The sequence below is a fragment of the Callithrix jacchus genome, chromosome 12 (genome assembly GCF_049354715.1).
Source record: "Callithrix jacchus isolate 240 chromosome 12, calJac240_pri, whole genome shotgun sequence".
In the NCBI taxonomy this organism is placed as follows: Eukaryota; Metazoa; Chordata; class Mammalia; order Primates; family Cebidae; genus Callithrix; species Callithrix jacchus.
The window spans coordinates 52,765,886-52,786,392 of NC_133513.1; the positions used below are offsets into that span (position 1 = coordinate 52,765,886).

Genomic DNA, 20,507 nt, shown 5'->3' on the forward strand with positions numbered 1-20,507 from the left:
GAGGAGTTCGGTATCTTGGCCAGATGCCTGAAAAAGGCCAGATGTGCCACAGCATCTTTGAAGGTCATGCCGAGGGCGTTAACTTTTGCTTAAGAGCAGTGGGGAGTCCTTGAAGAGTTTAAGCATAGGCATGATGTGATTGATGGAAACCTTGTGGTATCTCTCTGGCTTCAGTGTGAAGAATGAAGTGGGGGAACTGAACGGGAATTGTACCGTTACATGGTACTATGCAAATGATTATGAAGCTTAGGAGTCAGTCAGGGGAGAGAAGCTGAGATGGAGAGATGTGGGTGGATTTGAGAGGTGAAGGTTCTCTGTGATGTTTGGCCTCCCTCCTGCCTGGCTCTTTGTGTTCTTTGATAACCTAAATCATCTTCCTTCCTGGTCACTGGGTCTGTGCTCTTGGTGGTGATATATTAATAAACATTGATTCCTTATTGCATACCTGCTACAAATCCACTAGGCCCAGTGCTAAACACATGAAGTATAAGGATTAATAAGCCCTGGCTCCTGATCTCAGGTATTTAGCTGAGAGACTGATGGATGTAGCCACTGGACTAGAATGTAATGAGGACTGATAAGCAGAGAAGCAAGTGATAATGAGCGGACAGAAAGGAAGTGTTGAGTAAACAGCCCTGAAGATGTTAACTCTACTGAAGAGGTCTGGAGAGGCTTCATGGCAGAGGCAGCTTTTAGGCTTCCTCTTGAAGAATGTGTAGGATTTGGGAAGGAGGAGGGTGGTAACTAATTCAACATGAGCAAAATGACAGGTCTGTTACAGCCTCTGCCGGGTGCAGGGGAGGCTAGGGGAGCCATGTGGTTATCCTGAGCCATCAGCGGAGGTTCACAGAGAGCAAAGAGGTGCTCCTGTTTTGGAAATTCAATCTAGACTCCTGATTGCTTTGTGTTCCTGATACTTCAATGCAGGCTGTGCTGGGACCATGAGTTACCCTCAGCAGTGGATCAGTAGGGCAGCGGAAGGCTCACTCTTTCTCTGATGGCCAGGGCCCTGCATACCCCATTTCACTTCATGCCCTTCCAAGGCAGGTACAAAGCATGAATCACATTCCCCTCTCTGTGACTTTGTTTATAGGCATAGCTATGAAGCTGGGATAACAGCAAACTGCTGCATCAGCAAGTCCTCTGGGGTTTCTCACCCCTAGATCCTATGACCAGTTGTCATTGGCTCGGACCTCTTCACTTTCTCCTTCGGTTTGTTACTTTGACCCCTGGGACCAATGACTTTCACTGAAGTTTTCTGGTTCTTGGTCCTCTTGTCCAGGGGTGATTTGCAGACTGATCCTTTTGTCCTGTGCCAGAAGATACTTACTAAATGCCAGGAATGATGATGGGTCCCTAAAGAGCAGTTTGCCCAATTTATTTTTTAAAGACTTGTTAAAAATAGTAAAGTGAAGCAGATGCACAGAAAACTGCAAATTACTATAAAATGCAAAAACACTATAAAATGCAAAATTATAAAATAGTGAATAATTATAGAGGATTTGTGTTACTACCAGTGTTAAAAAAAATAAAACACTGATGGTGTCCCCAGAAGTCTTCCTGACCATCCCTTCTCCTTGGTTGGCTTGTGTCTCCCCTTTGATGCCTCAAGTTCACGAAATCTTAGTAACAACTCTTTCTGCCTAGCTTCTAGTAAGAAAAACAGCTGCAAAAGAAGAATTAAAAAACCCCAGAGACTTGGGATTCAGGCAACCACCTGACCTTTCTTCCGGAGCTGCCCCCACAAAATAGGTCCCCATCCCTGTCAGTGCCCAGGGCTAGATGGGCAGTTGTTATGGAGACATGGGGCGTCTTTCCAAGACGCCAGCAAAGATGATACCCGCAGCGCTCAGGCAGGGCCCCCTGCTCTGCAGGGCTCTTCTCTCCTTGCAGTTGGCAGATTCTTATAAGAGACTTCTAAGATATAAAGGGAGCTCCCCCTCTCATGTGACCTTCATGCCAGTCCCCATGGTGCCGCCCCACCTCAGTGTCATAGCTGAGCAGTAACAGAGGGTCAGCCTGTTTCCCTCTCTCCAGGGGAGACTGTGGGTCCTCAGGTGAGAGTGTGGGTGGCACTAACAACAGCCTAGTCGCAGTTCATGAGTAAACTTGGCATTTGGGTTACTGACATTTTTGCAGACCGCACTTTCTGGCAATTACCCTCTGGTTAAAATCTGTCTTTGTAGAAGGAGGCCAGTCTGAACAGGAATGAGGGGACGAACGACTTCCCCTGGAGAATTCTGAAAGGGGGTACCCTCTCTTCTAAAAGAAAGATGTATGCCTTTTGAGATTTCAGTTGAGTCACTTCCATCAGGAGCTGTTCAATTATTTATACTGGGTGTGTTGCAAATAGATTCACCAATTTAGAAAGTTGGGGGGAAGAAGAGACATGGTAGGAAGAAGGTCCCTGTGTATGCAAGTGTGTGGGCAAGTCCTTTTGGCTTCCTCTTGGCTCTTTTTCTGGATCCAACTTCATCATAGGGCTGGACCAGCCCCTTCATCAAGGGTATCCTCCCCACTGAGGTCTGGGGACAGGGACAGCACGTGGGTGCCCCTGGGTGTAGGAATCGATGCTTCCAGACACTCGGTGAGCTCTGTCTGGGTGGAAAACCTCATCAGAAGCCAGATTGAATCACACCAGTTTCTAAGACATTCCTCAACCATGTTAGGCAAAAGAATCCCCTACTGACAAGCTGGGGGAGAAGGAAATCTGATATAATTTTGGAAAAACCTTTTTTGAGAAAGAAGGTTCTCACAGCTGCCGAGCCTGTCCCGACATCCAGCGTTGGAGGGGTCCCAGGCCATGGAGAGAAGATTGATGGGTTGGAGGGAGCCAAGTAGAGAGTTGAGGCTTTGCAGGGCCGGACGCTTGCCCTGCCTAACTCCCATTAGGGATCGAGAAGAAAGAGGAGAAGGAGTTCTCTGAATCCAATGGAAAAAGAAGTCCTGTCTCCTTTCCCTGGACTTCTGAATTCTTGTTTTTATTTCACATTAGCAACTGCCCTGGACTCCCTTGTGTTTGGCTGCTGTGTTGGAGACCTAGATCCAAACTGGGTGTGTGGTAACCCAGGGAGACATGGAGGCTGGGGTTTTGGAACCCAGCCAGTTCTTCCAAGGGGTGAGGTCAGAGTCCAGGGAGCTGGGCAGTTCCGAGAGCCTGGTCCCCCATTCAGGCTGGGCTGTGCTCGAAGTGGTGGGCCGCAGTATGCCTGGTAACCTGGCCAATCTTTCTGCCTCCCGAAGTCTGTCTGTCTTGCTAGCTATTGGTTTCCTGAATGGAGGTCATGTTATGTGTTGGGAAAGGCTGTCTGATAATCTAATTGCGACAGCTCTTTTGACCTGAAGCCAAACCCCATCCAAGTTCAGCAAATGGAATAAGCAGGAACATGTTCAGTTGGTGAAGTCTATAGGCATAGACAGGATTAGGTCCTAAATCATGGTGGAAATTTTCCTGGCATGGGACAAATCCTTTTGTAAACAAGAACATTCATCTTTCTTTTGACTGACATGCCTGGTGGGGCATGTGTCTCTCAGAAGCTCAATGTCATCTGATCTCATTTGGGATTTGGTGTTTGTATTTGAAAATGTAGCTGCCCTGAGGAATAGCAGTTAGGAGCCAACCCCCAGTTTAAGCTTCAAGTCATGGAAACTGGCCTGGTTTACCCTGGATGTCAGTGATGCTTGGGAAAGCTCTTGCTTTTCCAGTGTCCACTAAGCAGAGATTTAATTTACTTAGTCGATATGTGTCTACTAAGCCCTTTGCCACATGCTAAACACTTTGGGTATAAAAAGTGTATAGGCCAGGCCTTCAAGGATCATCCAGGTTAACTGGGGCAATGCAACATGCATGGATCAAAAGACAACTAAGTACCTGTCCCATGTGGAATTAGGGGAGCAGATGAGGGCACTGGAGACAGGATAGGGAGAGCTTCGGGGAGATTTGGCCAGAAAGAAGAATGTCACTGCACCTCTGGGATTTGATCAGGGACGGTGAGGATGGGTGGGGAGCAATGGGGAGGGAATCCCAGGAATGGCGACAGCCAGCACAGAGGTATGGCAGTCAGGAGGACAAAGTCATAGCCCAGAAGTCAGGTGGGAAAGGGGATCAGTGAGGAGTGGGGAGTGCAGCCAGCAGCCTCAGCTGCAGGCCTTAAAGATCAGGTCTTGAGGAGTTTGACTTATGTGCTTTGGGCAGTGCGGACTTGGCAGAATTTGGAGATTCCGGAAGACATGAGCAAAGAGTAAAAACAAAGCAGGACAGAACAAAAAACAGGATTTGTTCATTTATTCTTTCAGTGCCCTGTGACGTGCTCACTGTGTGCTCAGTGCTGTTCAGGGTCTGAGGATGTGGAGTGGACAAATCAGGCAGACTCTGCCCTGACTGCTAGAGAATAAGCACACGTGTGTGATGAAGGCCGTCCGTAGTGGGCGCTAGGAAGCAAAGAACAGCAGCCAAGGGGACGACCATGCTCCCTTCCTTGTGGGGCACTGGCTTGTGACTTCGATCGTGCTGGGGTTACTCATCTTTTTACTCCAGATTGCTTGGAGTCCTCTGTTGACTCTGAAGGGAGTATTCAACCATAAACAATTCATCCTATCTGCTCTTTGCAGGTGAATTGTTTCTTCCCAGTTGCCTCTTGGGTGGTGGCTTGGGGCCGTGGCAACACTTGTAGTATTTCCAGGGAGGCTGTTGTAGTTCTGTGCATTTCCTGCAGCAGTGGTATTAAGGGCATCAGATGCCAGGAGCTCCGGCGGTTGGTGTAGCCCTGAGCTCGCATTCCCCTTACCCCTGTTGTGTGGGCCAGTGGCTCACGATGCTCCTCCAGCCCGGAGAGACCATGCCTCTGTCCCTCAGGTCCTACCTTTCCTGGCTCCGAGGCTGTCTCTGGCTAGTGTGTCAGACACACCCTGGGTCCCTGAAGTCTGAAGGCCACATTTTTGGAGGGGGACCTGACCACTGTGAGTGTGGAGTATTGGGGCCTTAAATTTCCTGCCTGTAGAATGAGGCATTTGGACGAGGGAAGTGGTTCCTAGACTTTTTGTGGGATAGTCCACTAATCTTTATGAAACAGAATATCATAAGGCCACCAGCTTTTTATTGTGACAAGCAAGAACGCACAAAAGACACTGTCAAATGCCAGCTCAGCCACCATTGTCATTTCATTAAAACGGCACACTAATACCCAACAAAGGCATGATGACATAAAGAGAAGGACAGTTCTTCCCGGGAGAGGCTCATCATCAGCCATCTTTCCCTGACACACACAGTGCGCTGTACTGAGGCCTTTCATTCCATACTGTTTGCGGGGCAGCACTGCTCTGTGGCCATGTGGGACCCCTGGGAACAGAGCACCGGTGAGCCAGGCTGCAGGGGCCTTTGCTGTGGAGAGTGAGGCTCCTTGGGGGCTGGGTCCTCCTCCTAGTCTACAGAATGGCAATGGGCTCCCTCCAGTAAAAATTAACTTGGCATGAATATTTCTGCCTTCTTTTATGAACATGAGAGTTTGGGATTTCCTGTGTGTCTTGGTTATTCCTATCCCAGTCTGTCCTGATGAGAAACAAATGTATTTTTGCCTTCCAGCTGGGCCCCTGCTACCGTTTTCTTGTCTGGGCAGTTCTGAAGATGAGTTTCTGGGGCAGGATGGGCTGCCCTGCAGACTGGCAGCTGAGTCCCTGAGTCTGCTGGAGAGCAGGCTGTCTTGGGCCCAGCCAGGATCCTCCTGGCTGAGGACGCTACTAATCCAATTCAGAGTCTCTGTGACTCTGATAGTGGACTCTGGACGATCACTTATATTTTCCCATTTTGTTACGCTAATTGAAGAAGGAGATTGTTATTTTACAAATATGGTGTATTGGCCAGGAAGTATGTATTAGCCCTGAAAGTTTAAAAGTTGCTTTACTAATTTTAGGCAGCATGTTTGGCCGTTCGAGAACATATCTAATGTCTAACGGGCCATTGTATTCTCAGGTTGGAGCTCCTTCCCCTAGCCCATTTCTCTAACTCTCTGTCCACACATAGCAGATTATAATGGAATTTGGATGTCTGTACTACAGGATTTTGTTATTTAGAAGCCATAGGGTATGAGATGGTTGTTTCAGAAGTAGTAATAAACAGAATTTTATAATGAGATCCCATTTCTGTTCCTGTAAATTGGACCTATCCTAAGGCAGTATGGAACAGAAAGAAAAATATGGCTTTCAGAGAGAATGGACTGGATCGAAATTTCAGTTCTCCACGTAAAAGATGAGTAATCTTGGAAAATTACCCAACCTCTCTGAGCCTCATGTCATTCCAGATATGGCGGCTCTCGCCTGTAATCCCAGCATGTTGGGAGGCTGAGGCAGGCGAATCACTTGAGGTTAAGAGTTCAAGATCAGCTTATCCAATGTGGTGAAACCCCATCTCTACTAAAAATGCAAAAAAAAAAAAAATTAGCAAAGTGGGTGTCTGTAATCCCAGCTACTCCGCAGGCTGAAGCAGGAGAATCACTTAAACTCAGGAGGCGGAGGTTGCAGTGAGCCGAGATCGCGCCACTACACTCTAGCCTGGGAGACAGTGCAAGACTCCATCTCAAAAAATAAACAAATAAACCAAAAAAGCAAAAACAAAAAAAATTCCTATCTTACAGATTTGATGTCAAGATTAAGTTGGTTGGTATAAAATCACCAAGGACAGAACACAGTGGATGTGAGAGGGAATCAGTGATTTCCTGAGGACCAGTTGACCCCCTTGGTCCTCAGGGGATGGGAGAACAGCTTTGAACCTGCCTCTGAGAAGAGCTGAAAAGGAACCTGTCCTCCTGCAGCATTTTCCAGGGGAGGGAAATGGTGCCTGACTGACTTGCCTGGGGTTACAGAGCTGACACAGTGCATGCAGAGCAAGGGACTTAATGATCCAGGCCTCCGGGTCAGAGAGTTTAGAGCTAGACAGACCTTGGGGAGCGTTTGTACAGCACCCTGTATTTGAGACAAGGAAACTTGAGGCACAGATGGTAAGGACTTGTTAAAGGTCACCTGACCTTTTTCTACCATGAAGACTTGTAAAGAGTAGTTGTTCACACTCAGTGCAGGGGTGTTTTTAAGAGCAAGGATCTGGACAGTGCACCCAGAAAGCAACAGCTAAAAATGCCTTGATGGTGGAGCATTGTAGGTTCAACTGAGACACCCAGTAGACTCACAGGGCTGACTGGCAGCTCAGGGCAATTGGTTTGGATTGGAATTTCAGCTCTCTCACTTAAAAGAGGTGAGTAATCTTGGAAAATCCCCCAACCTCTCTGAGCCTCATGACAGTCCTACCTTGTGGCCAGGTGTGATGGCTCATGCTTGTAATCCCCGCACTTTGGGAGGCTGAGGCGGGCGGATCTTCTTTTTAAGTTTTCTTAAACTTAGTTGAAGTTTCTTTTTAAGTTTTTTTAAACTTAGTTTAAGTTTCCAAGTCTGCTGGAGAGCAGGCTGTTTTGGACCCAGCCAGGATCATCCTGGCTGAGGACTCTACTAATCCAATTCAAAGTCTCTGTGGCTCTGATAGTGGACTCTGGACTGTCACTTATATTTTCCCATTTTATTAAGCTAATTGAAGGAGAAGGAGATTGTTGTTTAACAAATACAGCATTTTATTGTAAAATAAAATGCTTATAAAATAAAATGCCATATTTTTTTACACAGTTTTACATATTTTATATATTTTTACATATGCTTGTAAAGTAAAACGCCGTATTTGTTGCTTGAATCTGTGTGCTCCAAAGGTGTAGCCCACAGTTAGCAAACACAGTAGCTGCTAGGTGAACTCATTGGTGCACATATCTTAAGCCCTGCTGGTACAGGGTCCCTGGGGTGCAGAGGGGGAGAAGTGCAGAGGGGCAGCCAGGGAGAGGTTGGACTGTGGAACTTCCCAGGGGCAGAAGTGAACTCTGCCACTCCTGATATCAGCTCCAGGAAAGACCTGGGTCCCCTGTTGCCCTATTTCTCTGGCCCTGAGTCTCAGAGTAACCACCTCCTCCATCCTCTCCCTTTGCAGAACTCTTGTGATGAAAACCCCAGCTGGTGGTGCCCACGTTATGCTTGATTTGCTTGAGCTGCTTTGGGTAATCTGCCTAATACCCTAATACACAGGATTATTGGTACCTGGGAGAATGCCCGTGGCTGGGACATCCGCCCAGGAGGTGAAAGAGGCTGCTGAGTGGATTTCCTCCTTGTCTGTTTGGCGTGGCGGATTTCCTTCTTGTTGTTTTCACCCAGCATTCAGGCCTGGTGAAAACCTGAGGTGAAGGAGAGGAGAGTAGCCTGCGGAGAGGGACAAGCAGCCCCAGGGCTTCCTAAGGTATCGAGGTTCAGACATTTCTGGATCTTAGGCCAAACTGTGCCACAAGAGGTCACAGATATTGTCATGAAATAAAGCATTTTTAAAAAGCTAACATGGGGCTGGGCATGGTGGCTCATGCTTGTAATCCTAGCACTTTGGAAGGCTGAGGTGGGCGGATCACTTGAGGTCAGAAGTTTGAGACCAGCCTGGTCAACATGGTGAAACCTGTTTGTACTAAAAATACAAAAATTATCCAGGCATAATGGCATGTGCCTGTAATCCCAGCTACTAGGGAGGCTGAGGCATGAGAATCACTTGAACCCAGGAAGCGGAAGTTGCAGTGAGCTGAGATCATGCCACTGTACTCCAGCCTGGGCAACAGAGTGAGACTCCTCAAAATAAAAAGAGCTAACATTTGCACTTTTACTCAGGGGATTTCTAATGATTTTCCTCAGTAAATCCCTTCACTCAGATGCAGTCAAGCACAGAACAACAATAGGTGAAAATGCTCAATGAAGAGATGCTTTCATTTCCATGGGGTCTGGGTCCTGCCTTCTATGCCCTTCCTTGGTAACCAGCCCTCTGGGGTACCTCAAAATGCTGGGCTCCAAAGTACAGAAAGCTGTGAATTTAACTCACCACCCTTTCTCATCCCTCAGATAGGGACTCTTCTCAGAAGGTTAGGTGACTGGCCCAGGCCACACAGCCTGTTCCTGGCAGAGCTGGAGAGAGAGAATATAGGCTTCATAACTTCTGGTCCAGAAGGCTTCCCCCTTGTCCCTATCCTTCTGGCAGGAGAGAAAGAGCCCGTCTGCTTTGTGCCCAACTGCGTATGGGGCTGCCTGGTCAGTTCTGACAGACGAGAGGGGACGGGGCAATGGATTGGCCAGGAGAGGGTGGGTGGGGTTCCCCGCAGATGGAATGAGTAACTCAGAGCACAGTCCATCGATGCAGGCTCAGGGGAAATGGCTTTCTGATGTCGTCCAGGAAAATGTGAGGACAAAGGGGCTGTGAGGCACAAGGCCCTTCCTTCTCTCAAAGCCCTCCGGGGGTCAAGCATCCTATCCATGATGCCGGGGTGCTGGGCAGAGGATCCAGCTTCCATGGATGGGAGGGGCTTCCCAGACCCTGCTTTGGTACCAAAAGTGTTAGGGGAGATGGTTTTGTGCTAACCTGGTCACTCCACCTCCCACTCAGGTGCATCAGGCCCTGCAGGACTCAGCCCCTTAGCACCAGAGACCACTGTGCAGAGTGTGCTAAGGACTCCAGGGATACGTGTGGTAAGGGAGAAAGCCAAATCTTCCTTCAGCAGCATCTGCATAGAGGACCATGGTTCTTAGCAGGAAGGCTTCACAGTCCGTCAGCTTAGCCATGCTTATTTCCGACATGATGCTCTGCTCCATGAAGTTGTGGGCTGGTCCTTGGCAGAGAAAGGAACCATATTCCTCTGTCCTTGACGGAACTGTCCTTTTGAAGAAGGGTTGCGGTGGCACAAGCAGTACCCAGAAGTGGGATGAATTGAGTGCTCTTCATGTTAATAAAGCTTTCGTGGGCACTTTGCGGCAGATGATAATCCTTGCACGTGCACTCCCATCTGCTCCTCACACTGTTCCCGGGAGGACAGCAGGACGGGTACGTGTCCCTTTTTGGCATCAGACAGCTGGATTTAAATTTGTACTGTGTCTTCCTGGGCCAGCTACTAACCTCTCATCTGTCAATGGAGGACATTTGTACCAACCTCACAGAGTTACTATGGTCATGCTAAAAAGTAGTAGTCAATAGTCTAATTATTATTAGTAGTACTACTTATTAGTCATACTGTCTATTCTAGATCGGACATGACAAGAATGGACTTTCCATTTGCCGTAGCTCTCCTCCCTCCTCCCCTTCTTACCCCATTCCTTCCTTCCCTCCTATCCACCAAGATGTGTCAGGTGCTCACTCTGAAGTCACAGGGTTTCAGTGTCGAAGATACAGCCATGAATGAAACAGACATGGTGAAACCCCTACTAAAAATATAAAATCTAGCTGGGTGTGGTGGTGTATGCCTGTAGTCCCAACTACTCAGGAGGCTGAGGCAGGAGAATTGCTTGAACCCAGGAGGCAGAGGTTGCAGTGAGCTGAGATTGTGCCACTGCATTCCACCTTGGTGAGAAAGTGAGACTGTGTCTAAAAAAAAAAAAAAGAAGAAGAAACAGACAAATATTCTTTCCCTCATGCTTTCAGACAGTATACAAGGAAGAAGTAAAAGGAGCAGGTGGCATACATGCTCCAGAGGAGAGAGGAAAGACAGGGAGAGGCTGGGATGAGGTGGGGTGTCATTTTCAGTAGGGTGGTCAAGGAAGAGCTCACTGACAAGGTAAGATGTGAACCAGGACCCGAGAGAAATGAAGGTGCAGCCACGGGGATCTCTGGAGCAGAGGGAGAGTCCAGTGCGGACAGCCCCGAGATGGGAGAGAGCCTGGAATGTCCTGGCAGCACGAGGAGACCATTGCATCTGGAATGGAGCTAGTGAGCGGTAGTGAGTGGCAGGCTCGCAGGATGGCAAGCAGGAGTAGGACCAATTGGGTGTGAAGACTGTCATTTGTCCTCTGAGTGGGCCAAGAAGCCACAGGAGGGTGTCAGGTACAGCAATCATATGATTTTGGTTACATTTTTGAAGAAGTACTTTTCTTCCCAGATGGCCTTCGCCTAAATGACTTCGCAGATCCTGGATGAGAAACCAATGTCCGAAGAACTGACGCATAGTTAAACCCAAGACAGACTTGGAGCTTCAAAGCTTGGCCCTCAGCAGGCAGCAGGGAGGGGAGCCCCCAAGGCAGGCCCAGCTAGCTTCTGCCTGAGACAGTCATCCAGCAGGTGTGGTGCCCGCAGTGACCTTAGTGCCTGATTCAGCTTGACAGGTGTCAGGAGTGTGCCTGGGGGTGAGCGAGTCCAACCTGGGGAGAGCAGGTGTGGCCGCAGCTCACCCTATCAGGGAGGATGTGCCCAGCATGCCAGGCCACCTGGTGAGACTTGGCAATTTGACATCCAGTTGGGGTGCAGGGTGACAAGGGGGTCCCTGCCCTGCAAGTTACAGCTGGGTGGGAATCTGAGTGTTGAGCCCCGTGTTCTGTGAGGCCTCTGGCTTTGTGGCACAGGACTTCTTTCTCCAGAGCAACCCTGCTTCCTCCCCAGAACCAGAGGACAGTGACTCCAATTGCCTGCCCTTAGTAAAGCAGTTGCTTTTGGAAAGGGCTGTGCTCTCTGTTACCAGATTAGGGTTCCTGCAAGGATCAGGCAGCGTGACAAGACAGGATTCATCCCTGTTCATAGAAGATAATATGGAGGGTTTGAGAAATGACATAACTTGCTGGAGGCCACCCAGAAAAGCTAGAGTATCTTTTGATTTTCACAGCTCTTCCAGCCACACCACAGACCTGAAAGTCCCAGTTTCTGGGTCTAATTCAGCAAGGATGATAGATGCAGACAGCAAGGTCTGAGGCTTGGCGCTGTGGGGTCCTAGGATTAGCATGAGCTTGTTCTCCTGTGCTAGACTAGAGCAGCTGTCATGGCTGGGGAAGGCTAGGCCCTTTGAAGACAAGCAGGATTGGTCCTTGTCATGGCCCTCACACCTGAAACCAGTACCAGGCCAGGTGGAGCCTTCTGATTGTCCTAGGAGCATCCAGAACTCCAGGTTGCAGGCTGGGGCAGCAGAGTGACTGTGTCACTTGGGCTAGATTTGGAGCAATTGTCTTATCGGGGAGGCAAGGAGAGAAAAGAAACTGCCAGCTGGGGTTTACTTCCCAGCTCAGTGGTCACCTGGCTGGGCCGGGTGGCCCTGAGCTTGTGGCTTTCCCTCCAGGCCCTCAGTTTTCTCATCTATACACTGTGTGTGGTAGTTAGGTGGTGGTAGTGATCCTTAGAATTGCTAAGGTCCCTTCTCAAGCTTTGGTCTTTGATCTTGTGAATCAGCAGGAAATGCCCAAACCTATCAGATGAGGTTTGTATCTTGAGCACCAGATGATGGGGTCCAGTCAGGCCTTTGGCTCCAGGTGACATAGGAGGGGTGAGGCCCTCTGCAGTCACTGTGTCAACAGAAAGTCATTGTGGAGAACACCACTAAAGGGAATGGGGAGAAGGCATAGAAAGGGGTGAGGGTGTAAGGCTGGGCACAGCCCCATGAGGGGTTGCCTGGTAGGGTGGGTATCAGGAGGGGACTGCAGCCACTGCTCTCCCCTGCCTTCTGTGTCTACACCTTTGCTCTGAAGCCCTCCCTACCCTCTGGTGTGGGCACTGAGATTAGATGTCACTGTTGCCACTGAGAGGCAGCTGTGGCCTGCTTTACACAAGACTCTGGTGAGGTGAGAGGGCAGGGTTAGAGGCAGAGGAGCAGAGTGGCCTCCAATGCGAGGCCAAATCCCTTTTTCAAGGAGCTGCCAAGGGCAGGGGGAGGGCTCCTGCAGGACCTCCTCTTTCTGAGATAGTCTCCCCACCCAATGGGCCCACCTCTTATTTTTTTCCTTGTCCTTCTCTCCACGTTCATCTCTTTTCTTTTCTTCCATTTCCAAAGATCTGGTGGTCTGTCCTCCTGAAGCTGGGGTACCTGGAGGCTGTAGCTAGTAGGGTTTCTCTCTCTCTCTCTCTCTCTCTCTCTCTCTCTCTCTCTCTCTCACACACACACACACACACTCACACATGTGTGTGAGCACACACACACAGTGATTTCCTGACTGACATCAGGCTGCCCCTTATCGGAAGTGCTTCCTGCACAGGGACTGGGTCCTCCGCACTGGGAGGTGGAAGGTTTGGGGTGGCTGGGTGCCCCCTTTGCCGTTCAGAACAAACCGTTTGTTCCCCTGTGACACAGTGTCCTGTGGGCACGGAAGCAAGAGCAGAATGCTGGGACTCAGGAGGCAGCCTCTCCCTGGTTCTCAGCCTCATCTTAAAAATGGGAGGTTGATCTAACGGGGCTTCAAGTCAGAAGGGATCTGCGATGTCATTCAGTCTAGGGTCTGCCCTGTGTGGGAACCTCTGCCCCAGAGGTCCTGGGTGGCAGTCACACAGCCCCTACTAGAAGCTCTGCAGGAGCCCTTCACCTTACCTTTTAGGGACTCGTTGCTCACTGGAGGGTAACAGCCTAAGAACCTGCCCTCCCTTATCCTCCATTCCGTAATTATTTATTAAAGGCTCACTCTGGCCAGTGTGCCTCCCAGGGCTGCTGGGTGGTGAAAGCGGTGCAGCTTCAACTGATTACCCTAGGAGGCCCCAGTCCCACCAGCAGGTGCTTCAACAGGGCAGCTGTAACTGCTGTGTGCCCAGGACTGTGCCAAGCTTCAGCTTCCGCACCACCTCAATGAGGCGGCATGCTTGTCCCCATCTTATACGGAGGAGGCTGAGGCTCAGGGGTTGATGGGCCACAGCCCCCAGCTTGGGAGTTCTGGAGCAGACACAAGCCCAGGTGGGCTCTCTGCTTCCAGCCTGAGCTCTCAGGCTCTGCGCCTTTTTCTGAGAGATACCTGCTCTTAGTCACCCTGTCTGCAAAATGGAAATAATTCCACTTGCCTGTTGGATGTATTAGAAGGTTTAAGAAAGATAATGCATAGAGGACACTTAATTCTTAGTTGCTGGCAGCTAGTTCTAGCTTGTTCAATGGTGGCCAACACTTTTATAATGGACTCTGCCCCTGCATGTCCCCAGCAAGGCCACTGAAGCTTCTCTGCTCCTTCTTCTTTGGAGCATGGAGTTAGAGTGCCTGTTCTCCTTAAGGGGTGCTTTGGCCAGAGTGAGGTCAGTGGTGGAGAGAGGGGCCTCCCTCCACACACGGGATCTGTGGCTAGCCTAGTGGCTAGCCAGGCCGGCAGGCATCAAGCTTTAAATAGCTCTGCCTCTCTCCTCCCAGGCCAGCTTCCCACACATGGGTAATTAAGCTCACAACATTTAGTGTAAGCAAATAATAACAAGGGCATTATCTCCCTTTAGTCTGTGTTTTTACTTGCCTATCATAAAGTAATTAAAATAATGAATGCCTTGTAAAACAATAGGTAAGAGGGCTGGTGAAATAGCATTATCTGCCACATACCTCTTGTGCTGTGAATTTCTGATGCAGTTAACCACTGTGACTGGAGGGCCCCCCTACCTCCCAGCCTTTTTCACATTGATTTCTCCTCTCCAGAGTCTACCAAGGGGCCGTGGAACCTGGGTCCCCAGGACTAAGGAGCAGGTAGCTTGCCTTCTAGGCCCCCACATGGTGGCTCAGGACCAGTTCGGAAATATCCTGGGAAGCTTGACTCAGAAGGAAACAGTAGAGCCCCAGATTTTAGGTCCATCTCCCCGCCCTCTTCTTTTCCCCACCACTCCACCGATGTCCAGTTTCGAAAGAAGCAAATGGTTCCGTCCTTGGAGAACTGGGAGTAAAGATCCATGTCCCATTTCAGCAGTCACCAAGCCATACCAGGGTGGTCAGGAGCTGTGGTCCCCAAAGTGGGCTCCCAAGGCCAGCAGCATCAGCATTGCCTGACAACTTGGTGCAAATGTAGGTTCTGGGAGGGGCCCGGCATACTGTTTCAACAAGTCCTCCGACGCGCTTATGATGCCCACTCATTTGTGAGCACCACTGCTTTATAGTGCCAGAGGCACGAGAAGCAGCAAGGGGTGCTGGGATGATTACTGGAACCCGTATTTTGTAGTGTTGGGCACTATTTAATCCTGACAATGCCTGAGGGGCTGGGAGTACTGTCCCCATCTTATGGAAGAGGTCCCACAGCGGTGGGAGAGCTAGATTTCCCCCCGAATCTATGCATTTAGTTACTATGGCTGCCCCTGTATCAGGGCCTCCCCCTCCTCCTAAATACCCTCCTGTTCAGAGTCTCACAGAGCAGAGACTCGAGGACCAGGGCAAGACCTAACAGGTCCTATCTGAGACTGGCCTAGGAGGCTTGGGCAGCAGGTCCCACACATGTCAGCAGGCAGCCCCTGTGGCCTCCCCCTCCCAGGCCTCCTCTTGGATCATTCTAGCTCCCTGGAGCTTAACACACTTGGAAATAAAATATTACCATCCAGGGCTACAGATGTGGCTTCTCTCTTCCCCAGCTTCCCTGAGCCACAGGCAGCCAGAGGAACAGAAGTGGAAATCGAGAGCAGCTTCCTGTCTGCCGTGGCCAAGTCCCCAAGAGGATGACTCACTAGTGCACCCTCACTGCTTGCCTCCCACGTGCCTGGCCTTCCTCTGCCTCACCCCCTGTGTCACTGCAGACAAAGCTTTTCACCACCGTCTTTGGTTCTTCCCCTTACTCTAAATCACAATGATTCCCCTGTGTGGCTTTGCCTTGGGAATTAAGTCCAGAGTTTTAAATGATGAACTGAATTTGCTGGCATCTTTTTAAACATCTTCATTTGCAGTAATAATTGCAGTGGGTATTTGTGTTGGGGTCCAGTTAAATGTACATTTTTAGATAAATAATGAATAAGCTTTTAGTGTTAAGTATGTTCCAGGTAGTATTTAGAGAATATACTTGTACTAAAAAGTTGTTTGTTATTTATCTGAAATTTAAATTTTACTGGGTATCCTGTATTTTATCTGGCAACACTAAACCCAGCCTCTGTGGCCAATGAGGGGCTGATACTCACAGCCCTTTCTAGTCATTCATTCATGTTTATTGAGCCAACTCTGTGCCAGGCACTCTGTTAGGCACCAAGACTGCAGCAGTGGGGGAGGCAGACGTAAGTGAAAGAAATAAATGATTTATTAAGTATATTAGAGGTTTTAAGTGCTATGGAGAAAAACAAAGCAGAAAAGTGCTGTTGGAAAGAAAGTGTTGCAAATTTAAACAGGTAGCCAGGGAAGACTTTATTGAGAAAAGACAAGGGAGCAGGCCATAAGTCTCTGTGGGAGAAGAGTATTCTAGGCAGAAGACTAACTGCGTGCAAAAGTTTACAATTTAGACCCCTATATGGGGCTCAGTTATCTAATGAGATCAGCCTTGTTTCCTCAAGCACATTTTAAGTCACAAGGGAAATTTATTGTCTTCTGTAACTGAAAGGTTCTGGTGTGGATTTCAGGCACAGCTGAATCCAGGTGTTCAAATGATATCAGTATTCTATCACTTTTTCTTTTCTCTGTGGTGATTTCATTCTCGGGGAAGAATGACTTTTCTTTTCTTTCCTGCAAATGCTTGAGTCTTATTGGGTTGGTATGGATAGTGTGACTATTCATGGCCTAATGGCTGTTGGCAGGGGGTAGAAAGGACTGATTGATTAGTTTCCAACATTGGAGCCAATGTGAGGCCATCTTTTCCATTTGAACCACTTAGACTGAGATGAAGAGATAATAATTTTCTTAAAGGAAAGTGGGGGTGCTGCTGTGAGAAAGGCCATAGAAGCTGGGCAGGCAAAGACCATGGCATCCCTCCCACACTTTCCTCCTCCCTCCTCAGCATGCCCTAATCTTAGACCAGTTGCGTTTTCTTCTGCTTTGGTGGTTTTTTTTTTTTCTTTAAAATGGGAGGAGACCAACACTTTGGGATGCTGAGGTGGGCAGATCACTTGGGGTCAGGAGTTCGAGACCAGCCTGGCCAACATGATGAAACCCCATCTCTACTAAAAATACAAAAATTAGCTGAGCGTGGTGGTGCACACCTGTAATCCCAGCTACTTGGGAGGCTGAGGCACGAGAATTGCTTGTACCTGGGGAGTAGAGGTTGCAGAGCTGAGATTGCACCACTGTACTGCAGCCTGGGTGGTAGAGTGAGACTTCATCTCAAAAAATAAAATAAAAAATAAGGGAAAAATACCATCTTTCTTACTTTCAATAAGATATTTTAAGAGGAAATAAAGAAAATATTCTTTTTTAAATAAAGATTTTTTTTAAATCAAAGGCATAATTTACCCCTTCTGCTTTACTCCTCTACCTTTAAGCCAGTTTCTACCTGAGCTGAGGACCCCCTTCGGGCTCTGGTTCTTTATGGGTAGGGTATGTTATTTAAATCCAGTGGTTCCCTATATCTCAACTCTTGCTTTTTCTGTTTCCAGGAAGCCCAGAAGATTAACAATGGCTCAAGCCAGGCGGATGGCACTCTCAAACCAGTGGATGAAAAAGAGGAGGCAGTGGCCGCCGAGGTCGGCTGGATGACCTCTGTGAAGGACTGGGCGGGGGTGATGATATCCGCCCAGACACTGACTGGCAGAGTCCTGGTGAGTCTCCACCCCCTTCTCATACCAGGAGGCCTTGCTGTGTGGGCCAAGATGGCTTTGCTTATGAGACCTGATGTGCCCCAGGGTCTCCTGCAGGAGGCTGGCTACTGGGAGGTGGGGGTGAGCAGCAAGTGCTCCCATGTGGTCGTGAAGGAGAGGCTCCATTCTTTGTGTACAGTGGTTTGTGGAGGGATTTTCAGGGAGTGGGGTTTGCAGTAGAGAGGGGTTGTTGGGAGGATATGGCACGTTTCCACATGCACATGGGCACACACACACATGCACACACCCTCCATCATCTTGGAGAGGAGAAGAGGGTCAAGGAAATATAACATACTAGAAACTTATGGAAGGGCCACAAATGCTGGGATCCTGGGGAGTGCTGAGTGTGTGTGAGACAGAGAGAGAGAGAGAGAGAGAGAGAGAGAGAGAGAGAGAGAGAGAGAGAGAGAGAGAGAGAGAGTGTGTGTCTGTGTGTGAGTGCATGCGTGTGTGTGTGTGGTGGCCTTCAGGGGATGTTCTCGTTGTCTTCTCTTAGCCTGTAGGGACCTCTGCTTGGAGCAGTTTCCAGATTTTCTGCAGTGAGCTGGGCCCTGTGCATGGCGAAAATCAGTCATGCTGATGGTGGACACATTAGCAGCCCACCTGAGGCTGCCTGGCCTGTGTGCCTGAAGCTCCCTTGTGTGCACTTTTCTGGTGAGGTTGTCTCCCAGGCCCACCTGCAGCCAGGGCTGATCCTGCCCCTTCTCTGTGCAATTCCAGCATCTCTCTGATCTGCTTATATGAAACTTGGCTTCACTGGCTGGCCTCATGAGCCCCTGGTTTTTGTCAAGGATCATTAGTGGGACAGGCCTGTGGTGACCAACAATCCCAGTTTTCCTGGGACTGAGAGGTACATGGGACATGAGTCTTTCAGTGCAAAAACTGGGAAGGTCCTGGGCAAACAGGGATGAACTGGTCACCACAGCCAGATCCATACTCTGGGAAAGCCCTGCCCTACGGTTTCTTGGGTCTGCTCTAGGTCAGGAGTGATTTCTCATTGTGATTCTGGAAGCTGTTTTGTTTGGGCCACCTGTCCTGGCTTGAAGCTAGGGCTCAGTCAAGAGTCATTTGGCTCATAGATGGAAGGAGTAGGGCCTGTGTGGCTCAAAGACCAGGCAGGGAAACTGGGAAACAGTCATTATCTCTGAGTTTCACAGCAAAAACTCAGTGAGGAGGTGATTGTAGATGGAGGAAGGTGGTGAGAATTTCACTTCTCAGGATCCTTCTTGGAAAGAACTCAATGTTATGTCTGGAATCAATATCACACACAGTTCTTGAGGGAAGGAGTGAGAGACTGAATGTGGTGCTTTATCAAAGGTACCGGCTATACAGCCTTCAAGGACAGGTTCTGTTCACTGAGGGATCTGTCTTGAGCTATGTGCTGAAGAGACTGGATATGAAACTGTGGCTGATATCAATTGATAGCAAAATGGAAAGAGGGGACATTTAAAGTTGGAGTTTTGGAGGAGGAGAGAGAAAGTGATGAGGTCAGTGGCTGCTTGGAGGAAGGCACAGGAGGGAGACAATCCAGTCTGGTGTGACCCAGGAGGGATGGTGTGTAGTGGGGACTTGGAAGTGCCTTGCTCTTGGCTGTGCTATGTAACAGCCCTTCTGTATCTCTTCCTGCCTCTTCAGTGAAGTCTCCATTGCTCTTTCATGCTTAAGGAAGAGCAGATTATTCTGCATTGGAAACTTAGAGGTTAAATTCTGGGTCTGGGTATTCATGGGGACACAATGGATGCATTCTACATGTATGGTGGTGATAATGAATGGGGAGCAGGAGACAGTTTGGTTGCACAAATGTGACACTTGTTCCTTCCATGTGGCCATTATAGACAGGTCTAATTTTCTTTATCAGCATTGCCAAGAGTTACTGAACACGAATTCTGGGCCAAGTGTATTTGTGTTTTCAGCTCTGTGGAAAACAAGGAAGGATCCTGATTCTATTGTGCCATGTAGGGAAGTTATTGAAGGGATGTATGGACGACAGGTGCTGTGGGTACAAACACAGTGTGCACATGTGTGGGTGTGAGGAGGGGCTGTGGGGGAAAGTAGGGCTGATCAGAAAAGCCTCATAGGGAGGAAAGCCTTTGAACTAAAGCTCCCATTTCAAGATGAACTAAGCATGTGCTATATGGTGGGAAGATATCAAAAATAAAAACATATCCAAGCCTAAACACAAGAAAATGACCACTAGGTGGGCCAGAATCTGTGAAGAATATCTAATAAGACAGAATGCATTTGCAGTGAGTTTTGTTGTGTGAGTTAGGATCTTGAGAGTCAAAGGAGAGGAAAGCCTTCAAAGTGAGGAGCAGGAAAAGCAGAGAAGGAGACTGGTATCCTGGGGAATGGGGGGTGCAGACCCCAAAGTCTAGGGGAGTGTCCTGGAGACGGCCTGGTGGGGCTTTAAAGGCCAAGCTAAAGAGTTTTTGGAGTTTATAGAACAAGGAGATTTTGAGGCAGGGGTGTTGTACAGAGAGAGCTAGGGGACAAGTGGAGACTGAATGGGTGAAGCTGGAGCTTGGAGGCTATAGGACAAGTTAGGGCAGTGAGCTACTGCCTTAGTGATGGCTTGGGAGCAGATTCCTGCTGTAGTCCTGGTGAGGCACAGTCTGCAGTGGCACTAAGCGGAAGATGCAGGTGGTAGACATGGGTATTATTGTGGAAGCAGAACTCATTGGGCCAAGCACACCCAGTGGCCACCTTGATCCTCTCCTGGCAATCACACTGTTGAAAGCCTCTTAGGAGCCAGTCACTGTCTAGGCCTTATATGTTATGATCAATTTGAAGGGCAGGGACAATGTCATATTTCTTCCATATCTCCTTACTGCTGTTTGTTGTAGGGGTTCATTAGAAGAAAACAAGCCAATCTTATCAGTGAATTCATCTCTGTTTTATAGTTGAGAAAAATCAAGACATAGCAAGGGCAATGAGTTGTCTAGAAACATTCAGCTTTGAGTGACAGAGCCAGGCTCCTACCTGCCAGCTCCCTGTC

The 20,507-nt window shown here is 48.9% G+C and overlaps 1 protein-coding gene across 49 annotated transcripts in view; it reads left to right on the forward strand.

Moving 5' to 3' along the window:
- Window positions 1–20,507, forward strand: part of KCNMA1 (potassium calcium-activated channel subfamily M alpha 1) — a 767,226-nt gene that overhangs the window by 216,720 nt on the left and 529,999 nt on the right. For all 49 annotated transcript variants that reach the window (XR_008475493.2, XM_035266161.3, XM_054242917.2 and 46 more), the window contains exon 2: window positions 17,312–17,473. Coding sequence is in view for 48 of the 49 variants with exons in the window: in XM_035266161.3 (XP_035122052.1) it covers window positions 17,312–17,473 (162 nt within the window). In the remaining variant the exon portion in view is untranslated. The remainder of the gene's footprint in view (window positions 1–17,311; window positions 17,474–20,507) is intronic.